The sequence below is a fragment of the Pteropus vampyrus genome, unplaced genomic scaffold (assembly GCF_000151845.1).
Source record: "Pteropus vampyrus isolate Shadow unplaced genomic scaffold, Pvam_2.0 Scaffold117, whole genome shotgun sequence".
Taxonomy (NCBI): domain Eukaryota; kingdom Metazoa; phylum Chordata; class Mammalia; order Chiroptera; family Pteropodidae; genus Pteropus; species Pteropus vampyrus.
The window spans coordinates 2,661,840-2,673,684 of record NW_011888898.1 but is presented as its reverse complement, the minus strand read 5'-3'; the positions used below and the strand labels follow the sequence as shown (position 1 = coordinate 2,673,684).

Sequence of the window (11,845 nt, the reverse complement as noted above, 5' to 3'; positions counted from 1 at the left end):
TGCTTCCCACAAGTGAGTAAGCAGGAGCTCCCTCTGTGGCCTCGTACAGACGAGACCCAACCAGACCAAAGACTATACTTTGTAAAGGCCGCAAACAGCCCATCCTTACTTGAGGCCTCTCTTCAGTGCTTCGAAGATCTTCTTCACTTGCTGCGTCTTCGGGTCTGGGCAGACAGGCCCCTTCCGCAGCGTGCCATACATCTTGGAGGATTTTGCAGGCATTCGAGACCTCACCGAGTTCCTTTGGATGGATTTTCTGTGAGAAGGGATGGGGTGGGGGAGCGGCGGAAGGTTAGGGTATGGGTCTGACAAAACCCTTCTCAGGGGCAGACAGGCAGTCAGGGGACCTGGCTGAGTCCCACCCGATCACTACCAAGCTGTGTGGTCTCAAGAAAGTCGCCAAGATTCTCTGGGCCTCAGTTTTCTTCTCTGCAAAGCAAGGGCTGGGATTTGAGCATTCAAAGAATACTACTACTAATAATAATAACCTGATATGAGAAATTAACTTACAGTGAGAAATATAATTGAGCAGCCCAAAGACCAATACTTTTTGTTCAGCCTGCTTTGCCTGTGCAGGCAAAGCAATGTGGGAGGCCAAATCATAGTTCTGTGGTGTACCTATGGGATGGGCACGTGTTGGCTTTGCCTGCCCAGCATTCATCCACCTCCCTCTGCTAATAGCTCAGTTTTGCTCTGCAGAACCTCCCCAGCCCTGCTTTTTATATATATGGTTTGGAAGGAGGTGGCCTGATGAATCAATATACATAAACACATGCATACACATGGAATGCACACACGTACATGGGCATTTTGAGGCCAACCCATGTCCCGGCTCTGGGTTGGTCAATATATTCCAATCCCGTGGCCCAGGGAGAGGCATGGGAACCAAGTCTGGCCAGTAACTCAGGAGTTTAGTTCTAAATTCACAGGAGTAAGAAGGATCCTTGACAGCATGCTAATCTAGGGGAAAACACACCTGGAACTTCCAGCCTCCTCTGTTGCCACCACGTAGGGAGGATGGAGCCAGCACAGAGAGAAGCGGATGGAGGCAGAGCACATGCATAAGGCAATGCGTTCCTGGATCCAGCTATGCCTGAAGCTAGCCCTGTCCATGGACTTTCAGATACATGAGCTAGTTGGTTCTCTTTTTTGCTGATGCCTAGTTGGAGTTGGGAGCGCGGACCGGATACCCCAGCAGTGACAGCTGTGTCTCTCAGCCCTTTACAGATATGCAGGCATTTCAGGATTGATCGTAGTGGTCAGGGTGGCCTCATTAAGGCACAGAACTGCTTTCATTGGCATCTGAGCCTCTTCTAGCATCTTATGATCCTGTGCTTTGTCCACTAAGCTCGAGACCAGAGTTGGCTGATGCTGCCGCCAGGTATGTTTAAGTCCATCTTATCCCTCTAAAGACACTGTTTCCTGGATGCCCCTACACCAGATGAGGCCTCATCACGCAGAACGAGGGCAGAAACGACACTTAAAACTAACTCCTGGGTCGATTTCTTAAAGAGGAGCGGCTAGCCTTCCTCTCCGCCTTCTCCCCCTCCTTCCTCATCTTCCTCAGGTACCCCGAGGAGTCGGCTTCAACCAGGTACACTAGGGCCCCCATGGGGACGGCTGAGCCACAGGGAAGACAGAACAGCCGTGGAGCAGGCCATCTGTTGGCTCAACACTGTTACGTGATAGGGAGGACCAACCGATCTTACTGAAGTCCCAGTATTTGGGGGGATTTCTTTGTCAAAGCAGCTTCACCTCTACAAATATCGACTTTCACAACCGCCTAGGGGGCAGGTATTAATTTTAACCCCATCGCAAGGGAGGGAAACTGAGTCTCAGATAAGTGACTTGCCCCAGATCATGTAGGTGACAGAAGTGGGACCGAACCCAGATGTATGCAGATCCTCAGGCTCGAGTCTTTGTCACGCAGCGGGGGGTGAGGCGCAGTGTTCTCAAGGCCCTCAGAATCACCTGGAGGACTTAGACCCAGATGGCTGGCCCCCACCTCCACCCCACTGGAGTTTCAAATTTAAGAGTCTGGGGCAGGGCCTGAGGACTTGCATTTTAATGTGTTGCCAAGTACTGGCGATGCTCCTGGTCCGGGGCATGGGAGTCATCACTCAGGAGACGTCCTGTTGCTAGGTGCCCAGCTCCACATCTCCCTGGGAGCTCTTCATAGTCTGCTATACTTTTTAGGTCCAAAATCATGGGCATAGGATTCATTCATTCATTCATTCGAACACTCAGAGCAGGGCTTTCCTGGGTCAGGCGCTGTGATACACGACGAGGGGCCAGGGTCCCACCCTCGAGGGCTCACAGTCCACAGGGAGGGGATGGACTGTGGTCTGGAGAGCCAGGCAGGGGGCAAGCGGGACACAGCTCCAGATCCTTCGCCAGGGTCACTGGGCCACCACATTGCCCTGGTCCCCCAGAGGCCTAGCAAGCCGCCAAGCTGTATTTCCAGTCCAGCCAGATGCTGCACATTCCATGTGCAGATGCAGACACCTGCTCTTGACTCAACAGAGAGCAGCCGTCCTAGCCACCCCTGCTGATGAGGACCAAGCCCCAAGACTCATGGTTCCCCATCACCCTACACGGTCACATTGCAAACCAAGAAATACAGACCCCAGGCCCTGCCCAGGCACGCTGAGAACTGGTCCCAGAAGACACTGCAGCAAGGAAGGCTCTGGAACCCCACCCTGGACCCTCAAGGGCCTCGACACAAGCTCCAGGTCAGCCACCCTGGTCAAATCCCAGCCCTAGAGGTCGTAGGCACTTTTCCTACTGAAGCCTCAGTTTCTTCATCTGTGAAAGGGAGATAATAAGAGTCCTGCCCCACAGAGTTGTCATGAAAGGTATCACTCATTTGACAAATATTTACTGAGTACCTACTGTGCACCAGATTCTAGGGGCTGGGGGTAGAACTATGACCAAAACAGACAGAAGCCCTGCCTCAGTGAGCTGTCATACCAGCTGGGGGAGATCGTGGGAAAAGGTAACAAACACAGGCTCCGGAGCCAGACGCGAGTCTCTATCCGGCTCCCTTACTCACAAGCTGTGTGGCCTTGGGTAAGTTATTGAACCTCTCTGTGCCTCAATGTTCTCATCTGTAAAATGGGAGCCAGAGAAAGGATTGCCCTGAGTGACATGAGTTCATGTAAAGGGCTTTGAGCAGTGTCCAGCCACGGGTAAGCGCTGTATAAGGGTCAACGTTAAGTAAGAACTTTAAAAAAATCATACATCAATGCCTAGTGCTGAGGAAAAAAATAAAGGCAAGATCATGAATTAAAGTGGGGTGCACAGGGAACGCTCCCCCAGTCACGTGATGTTTGAGTAAAGGTACCAGCAGAACACTGGGCACCAGCAGAACACAGTCCACAGGGAGGGGGTGGAGTGTGGCCTGGTACATCATAAATGCTCATCCTTGGACCCGCTGTTGCTGTCATTTACATATTATATGACAAGTGACACTTTCCAAAGGCCAGGACGGAGCTGTGCTCCCACTCCCTTCCCCTCCCTGAGGCCACATCACCCACCTCTTGGAGCAGACCCTCCACAAGGTGGCCATCTTGGCGGGCTTGAGAAAGAGGCAGGTTTCAGACAAGCTAGGGTCTGCGGCAGACGGGCAGGCAGGCAGGTGGGGTGGGCAGGCAGCTCCGAGGCGGGAGCCACGCTCACCTGCCAGCTCGCGGGGGCTCAGCGTCCCGGCAGGTGTGCGCCCTCAGCCAGGTCCCTTTCCCGTCTACCTGGAAACCTCCTCGCCCCTGCCGCTGCGGCTTCCAGGGGAGCTCTGAGCCCAGTGCTCTTGTCTGAGCTTCATCAGGGCAGGTGTGGCGGCCACTCTGAGGGCCGGTCCCGCCAGGAAAGGTGATACGTGTGCCGGCTGCGGGTGGCGAAATCAGGCTGCATGTCTGGCCCGGTGTCACAACTGCCAGGGCAGGGAGTGACCTCTGGGGCAGACTCAGTAAATATTCAACGGCCCCTGGCTCGCCAGACGAGATTCCACCGGATGGGCACGTGCAGCCCACTGGGCCTGGCCTGCATGTGAGGCCACAGGGCGGCCCTGCCCGGTGTCGTGCGGAAATGCCTTGTCGGAGGCTCTGGTGCGTGGCTGCGGCACGTGCAGGCTCTGGATGCCGGCCAGGCTTGAGTCCGCACCTGCCTCTTCCCCCGCCTCCAGGTGGGGCTGGAGATGAGCATGGGGCAATTATAGGACTGACTAGAGATGTTTCAGGTGAGAACTCAGTGTGACAAGGGTGTAAGCTAAACTTCTCTCCTGTGTCTGGTGGCACTAGGTGGGCTGGGATGATGACAAACGTGCACACAGCCCTTGCAGAGGACAAACTCTGCTCTGGGGGCTCCACGTGGACCAGCCCGTTTCTCCCTACATGTCCCTGAGGTCCCGGAGTCCGTGCGTCCACACACATAAGGCAGCGTGAGCGCCTCTGCTGTGTCCTCTCTCTCCAGGCTTCGCTCCTTGAAAATCAAAGGCTGCTGTTGCATTTTTCCACCTCCACTTCCCAGCTGTCCCAACAGAGAAGTTCTCAAGGTGGTGAGGATGTCACAGTGGCTCTAGGCTCAGGAGGGTACCTGCCTGACAGCCTGGGGGAGAGGTGACCTGGCTGAGGAGTGACAGGAAGGGGTTTAGAGTAGCCATGCCTATCAATCAAGGCAGAATGGGACAATGTCAGAGCCTGGTCTTTTCTTCGTCGCCCCACCTTATTACATATGGCTTTATTATAGCAACCATTCACACCTTAGTATAAAATTCCCTTGCCAGATTACTTCCCCAAATAAATTCTTTGATTATGGACTAAAAAGCCCTGTCAGGATCTAAAAGGTTTCAAGGTCCCAGAGCAGGGGTGGGGGTGAGGGACAAAGAGGGCATCTACCCACCCCATCTAAGTGGACCTGCTCTCCTGTCTCCATCTGACCCACACTGAGGGCCTTGGCAATGCGGCTGTGTTTCAGCCTGCTTGGATTACCTAGGAAATAAGGCCAGAAGGTGAGGCCTGAAACTCAATCCAGGCTGTCTAGACCCTTGGGAGGTGGACAGAGACAGGAAGTTAAAAATAGACATGCTTCCTCCTTGTCATTGTGGGCAGCTTCTTCCTCGCCCATGGAGAGGGGACTGCAGAGGTTAAGGCCAGATGGTGACCACTCAGGGACTGCCGAACCTGCCCAGGCCAGGCACCCTCTAGAACTCCCTAAGAGGGACCCCCAGGAGGAGGAGCCCCGGGAAGGGTCCAGGGTAGTCACAGCCACAAGGGTCCTCTTTCTCAAGCTAGGATATGGCCTTTGCAGGACCTGCCTCTTACCTGTGCTGCTGACTGATGAACCTTAGTGTCACAAGGTCGGATCCCCTCTGTTCTCTTCCTGTCCACAGTGCTGACCCCAGGAATCCAGGAGGCGGGTGGGCAGCAAGAGGCTGGGGGCCCACCTCGGGGCACACTCGGGGCAAAGCTCCTAACTGGGTCCTGAGGGGCCATTTCCTCGGATTCAGGAATTCTGGAGGCCCCTGACAGGAAAGCTGCAGGCTACGGAATTCGTGAGGCCCAGCGCTAAAGAAAACGCAGGGCTCTTTGTTCAAAACGTATCTAGATGGCAACAGCAGAGCGTTAAAGCTACTTGAGGGGCCCCGTGCCAGTCTGCAGGCCCCTCCCGGCTGCCAGTCCCCAGGGACAAAGTCTCCACAGTGCCTCTGTGTGATTAAAGAAAGTTGCCCTTTGGGTGGACCAGCTCTGTGCCAGGCACACAGCTTGGGAGGGTCGCACGGGCTGGATGTCTGTCCCCCGTGGCCAGGCGACCTGCACAGCTGTCCATAGCAGCCCTGATTACAGACCCCATGGGGTGGGGGACCGGGGCGAAGCCCAGGAAGAGGCAGCTCGGAAATGGCTCAGTGGAGGAAGAGCATCTTTTCCTGGCCAGTTTCCCTTTAGCTGCTCTCGGCAGCACTTACGAAGCGCCTACTGTGTACCTTCCTCACAGTGGCCCGCGAGGCCCTGCAGGGTCCGCCTCCCTCGCCCACCACTGTCCCACATGCCCGTTTTCTGTCGTCCCTCGACGCTCATTTCCACCTCAGGACCTTTGCACTCGCTATCCCCTCCACCTGACAGGCTTCCCCACCCCCACCCCCTCTGCATGTGACTGGCTCTTTCTCTTCTCTTCGACCTTCTCCTAAATGTCCCCCTGCCTTGTCGAGGGACTCCTCCGAGACCCCCGCCACCCTCCCACACCCCCTGCTGGAATTCCTCCGCAGCTCTTGCCACCAGCTCAGTCCCTCTTGGTGATGCTTGGCTGGTTCGGTGCCCTGGCAGGAGGGTGGGGCCTGAGTCTCTCTCCAGAGCTTGGGGCCAGGGCTGGCCAGAGTAGGTGCCTCAGACATGTAGAATGAGTTAGGAATTCCCAAGGTGCTTCCAGCCGGGACACTCTAGGATTCGGCCCTGGGATGCCACTCCTCCCGGGCACACCTCGACCTGGGCAGCAGGGGACAAGAAGAGTGAGTTGGACCTGACCGCCGGGCTGGGCATCATGGGGTCTAAAGTGCAGCCGGTGAACCTGAGAGAAAGAGCTATGGGAGGGCCTGTTCTGGGGCTCAGGGGTCCCCCCAGGACAGGGCATTGAAGCCACGGCCCGAAGAAGATTCAGTAGAAACTGTCCAGGTGAGGAGGAGAGGGACGGGGTCCCGGCTGGAGCACACGGCCTGGGCAAAGGTCCTGGGCAGGGAGAGGTCGATGTGGCCAAAGCTCAGGGTTAAAACGAGGTCGGCCAGGCCGGGCCGCGGGCTGGTAAGTGAGTGGACTGGGTTGCATTCTGAGTTGGAGGGAGCACCATGACGAGACTTGGCTGTTGACTGACTTACTGACCAGGTTCTGCACCTGCTCTGGCCGAGGGTCCTGCCTGTCCACCACATCTGCTCCAACAGGCAGCTGCCTGGGCCCCTCAGGGTGCCTGAGGGGTCGCCCCACCCTCAGGCCCACCAGCTGGCAGGCGGCTCCCTAGGGACTTGCACGGTGCCGGACATGGAGCTCTGGGGTCGGGAGCCAGGCAGGCCTGGGCTGACCGAGCTGCGGCCCCCTTCCTCCTGGGGACTGCCTGAGGCTGGAGGAGACACGTGGCAGTGTCCATGAACTCACATCCAGAGGGTCAGCACCGACTCCAGGCCCATCTCTGCAGAGGCTGCTCCTCCTCCTTCAAAACATCCCACAAGCACCTACTGTGCGCCAGCGTGTGCCAGCTGCTTGCCATGTGTCACCTCATTGTGCCTTATGACAGCCCGGTGAGGGAGGGACAATCATGAACCCCATTTCACAGATAATGAAACCAAGACTCAGAGAGGCAGTCACTTGCCCCAGGACACAGAGCCAGGAGAGCTGGCCCCATTTCCCATTCTATCAAACAGGAAGAACATTCCATCCTATCCCGGCCCCAGGAGCCTGAGTTCCATCCCTGAAGCAGTCTTGCTGTGTGACCTTGGGTGAGCAGCTCCACCTCTCTGAGCAGGTTTTCTGCTCTGCCAAGTGGGCCTGACAGGTTTCTCCCGACACCAAGAGTCACACACACACACGCACACGCACACACGCACACACACACTGTCCTGGGCCGCAGGCCTGGCATGAGCACATGCCTCAGGCTCACGGGCAGTGGGAGGAGGACGTCCCTGCCTCCCCTCTCAGCCCTGCAAGGAGCCCCACACCCACGGCACGGGCAGCACTTACGCGATCCTGCGGCTCTGCGCGCTGCTGAAGCCCGCGAAGGAGGCGCTCCGGCCCATGACACCCACGGCCCCTGCGTCCCCAGAGGACAGGAACCGCACCCTCACCGACATGGCTGTCACCTACAGAGAGAGGACAGGAGAGTCAGCCTTGTGAGTGCCAACCGCGGGCTCCGGGGTCTTACGACAGCCCCGGAGAGAGGGTGGCCGGTACTGTCCCCAGCTCACAGAGCAGAAAACCGAGGCTCGGTGACACTAGGGAACCTGCCTGAGGGGAGTGGCAGGAGCGAGATCCAAACCCAGGTCTCTGTGCTCGGGGCTGGGGTTCTTAATCTGAGCAAGGCTGCGTGCTCGTGCAGGGGGCAGACAGCTTCTCCGGAGACCAGCACTTCTCAGGCCCCTCACTCTCCTCTCTGCCTGTACCCCACCCCACTCCCTGCCCGCACAGACCCCCACGGAGCCCCTTCTGCAGGCCGAGGCCGGACACTGCGCTGGAGACACACACTGAGCAAGAGGGGCAGAGTCCTTGTCCAGCAGGGAGGCCAAAGAGCTGCCGGCCAGTAATAGTTGGGAGTCTACGGTGAAGAGATGAGGAGCCCAGGGGGTCCCTGGCCCAGCTCAAGAGCCCAGAAGGAAAGGCTGAGGAGGAGAGAGGGGAGAGATCAGCACGGTAACAGCCTGGAGGTGCAGAGGACGGGGCGCAATCCAGACGCGGACAGACGTTCAGGGGGCTGGAGTGTGGCTCCAGGTGAGGGTATAGAGGCCAGCAGGCACTGGGGGGCCTTGGCAGCCCCAGTGAGGACTTTGGCCTTGCAGCTGGGCAAGGACACCAGGGAGACATGGAAGAGTTTTGAGCAAGGGGTGGGTGACAAAGCCCAATTCACACGAGGCTAGAGGCTGTTGGCATCGAAGGCTTCCAGAAGCCTCCCGACCCGTTACCCCAACTCTGACCCAGGCCGCCATGAGCCCTGGCGGTCTTCTCTTTTTTCCAGTGCCACCACATCCCTTGGGACTGTCACCCGCGTCCTCTAGCGTGGACAATCGGAAAGTTCTCCTTCATATCTAACCTGAATCTCTGCTGCTACAGTTTCCTATCTATTCCTCGGCCAGGCTGGGGTCAGGCCAACGATTCCAGGGACTTTCATTGCCCAGGCCGAACCCGTATAAAAGCGCCACACCACCAACTCCCTCACAGTCCAGCCTGGCGAGGGCCCCCACCCCCTCCTCGCGTTCCAAAGTCCCCTCCTCCTCCAGCCGAGTCCAGTCTCCACATCTTTGCTCACACGGGGGCCTCTGCCTGGAATGACAGTCTCTTTGAAGCCACATCTGTCCAGTGTCCAGTCTCGCATTTTGTTTATAGCCAGCCCCTACCATGGGCTCTAGAGCCCACCCTCAGAACCCCCCTGTGCAGCCCCCACAAACCTTCTCCTCCTCCTAGTCATTCCTCGCCCTGCACCCCACGTTTGCCGTACATGGGGGAACACTGGAACAAAAAAGCCAGACCTGGGCTCAAATCTTGGCTGTAGCTGTGCTACTCACGGGCTCTGGGCCTCGGTGGTCACATCTGTATAATGGAAATTCAGAAAAGGACCGAGGAGACAGTGCGCTGAGAGCCCGCAATGCAAAAGACACTCGGAAAGAGCTGGCTCTCTCTGTGCCATTGTTCTGACCAAGACCCCGGCCATGGAGGTGACTTCTAGCCCTGACGGGGGAAGCTGGCGAGCATTTGCTGAGCACCCACTATGTGTCAAGCCCTAGTCACCTGCTATAAATCCACAAATGACAGCACTGAGTACAGATGGGGAGGTCGAGGTCCTCTGCTAACGGAGGCATCATTTATTGTGTGCTTGTTATTAAGCCAGCCCCAGCTAAATGCCTTATGGAAATTATCTTGTTAAAAGCCACACAACCCCCTTAGGCCTAAGAGCTATTGCTAAGCTAATTTAACAGATGAGGAAACTGAGGCTCGGGAGGATGATAAGCCCGGCCCGAGGACCCCAGCTGGGAAGTGGCATTGCCACTCAAACAGCAGCTCTCACTGTACGCGGTCAGGCGTCCCTCTGCCCAGCCCAGCGGGGAGGGGCTCCACAGCCCTCTGAGCTGTGCCGCGGCAGCTGGGACCCGCTCACCAGAGTCCACTGTTGAACTTTCAGGAAGTTGGTAGCTTGAAAACAGCCACGGCAGGAATATTTACACTGTGGAAATCGGCAAGTACTACGAATTAGGGCCTTTTTTCCCTGCTGGTTGTTAAACATTTATCAGCACCCCACGCCCCCGCCCCCCAACTCTCAAGCACCTGCTCTGGTGACAACTAGGAACCTTCTCCAACTGCTTGACGTCCCTTAGCCAAGCTAGGCAGTGAGGAGGAAGCTGGGAGGGAGATCCCCAAGGTCAGTGTTTGAGACCCAGGCTCTGGCACCAGCCCTGGGGGGGCCAGGGGCAGACTCGAGACACAATTTTATGGAACCAGAGAACAATGACTGAAAGGCTGAGGCTGCTTCCTGCACTTCACCTAGCTGTGCAGCCCCAAGTTCAGGCCATGGAAGAAGGATAAGGATTTTCCGCTACGTGCTGGACTCCAACGGCTGGACAAACGTTTTCCACGAAGATCCAGATAGTAAATATTTTTGGCTTTTCAGGCCACACAGTCTTTGTCACAATGACTACTCTACCGTTTTAGAGCAAAAGCAGCCACAAACGATGTGTAAATGATGAGCATGGCTATGTTCTGATAAAACATGATTTACAAAAGCAGCAGCTATCGATGGGTGGCCCTGGGTAGCCAGCACTCTGCCTGCTGTTCCAAGGCCTTCAAATCTCATTTAATTCTCCCCAAGTAATATTATTATCCCCATTTTGCGGATAAAGAAACAGAGGCTCAGAGAAGAGAAATGACTCATCCAAGATCACACAGGCGGGAAACGCCAAAGCCGGCATTTGAACCTGGGCACGATGGACTCCACAGCTTGGTGGCTTCATGCTAGGCTGCACTGGCTTCTCAGGGGCCGTACAGAGGCATGCAATCCCCTTCCCCATGAGCCAGACCCAGGCTGAGGAGGAGCAAGGGGGGCCCAGAAGGAGGCAAGTTCATGAAGGAACTTGCCAAGCTAGAAACTAGCACTGGGTGGTGGCCAGGAAAAATCAACCTCATGTCTTGCAGGTTTCAGGGGTGGGAGAACCCAGGTCCCCGTGGGCCCCTTTGGGCCTGAGTCAGTTCTGCTGCAATCTCACCCAGCTGGGGGGGCTGGAGATGAGACGGCTTGGCTGAGACCCCCAGAATCTCAGGTGTCCTCAGCAGACAGCTCCTGACCAGCCCTGATGAAGGCTGGTCACCTTTGATCAAGGGCGATATTCCTGTTTAATCATTGACGCGCCAGGGGCGCTGACCACTGGGAGACCTCATTCCTCCCGAAGGCCCCCCTTCCTCTGCCGTGGCTGGCATTAACCCTTTAGCTGCTGGATTGTGGGCAGGTTTGGGAAGTCCCTATGGCAGGGGGACACTCTGCGGCTCAGGGAAGCCCTGGGCAGCTGGCCCTCTGCAGGACATGAAAGACAGGCCTATAGGAGGGAAGAGAGGCACAAAAGCCATGCAGGTCCCAAACCTTCAGTGGCAGAGCAGACTGCCTCTTCTAGTGTGTCCCTCGCTGCCTCTCTCTGGCCTGGCAACCTAGACAGCACTTGCTGACAATGCCACTTGGATGCAGCTGGTGGGTGTAGGGAGGACAGGCCAAGTGAAGGGGCTTCTCACACAGCCAGCTGCTCCCCAGACACTGGGGACTGTCCTAGGCCTCTTCTCCCAAGGTGTGGCTGGAGGGAGTCGGAGCCCAGTCCACTAAATCTGTCCTGCTCACTGCTGGCCAAAACCACCCGCCCTCTAGAGGGAACCTGCAATTTCCCTCATTTGGAGGTGAGGCTTCTAAATTTAACGACTGGGCGCCCTGGGCTGGGCAGCTTTTATGCCGAGCCCCTCACTTAGGGCTCTTCCATATCCGCTCGAGTGCCAGCCGGGGCTTAGTTTGCTTACAGGACTTTCCAAAATAGCCCCTTTGGTTTAGCATGAAAGGAAATGGCAAAATAGCCCAGGATGAGGGGTGTGAGCTTAGACAGAAGAGGCCTGAGTGTCCCGAGGAG

At 56.7% G+C, this 11,845-nt stretch overlaps 1 protein-coding gene across 1 annotated transcript in view; it reads right to left on the bottom strand.

Moving 5' to 3' along the window:
* Positions 1–11,845, bottom strand: part of RIPOR3 (RIPOR family member 3) — a 68,501-nt gene that overhangs the window by 20,250 nt on the left and 36,406 nt on the right. Inside the window, exons 2-3 of the mRNA XM_023534082.1 lie at positions 7,719–7,837; positions 110–256 (exon numbers count right to left, since the gene is read on the bottom strand). Of these exons, the coding sequence (XP_023389850.1) occupies positions 110–256; positions 7,719–7,837 (266 nt within the window). The remainder of the gene's footprint in view (positions 1–109; positions 257–7,718; positions 7,838–11,845) is intronic.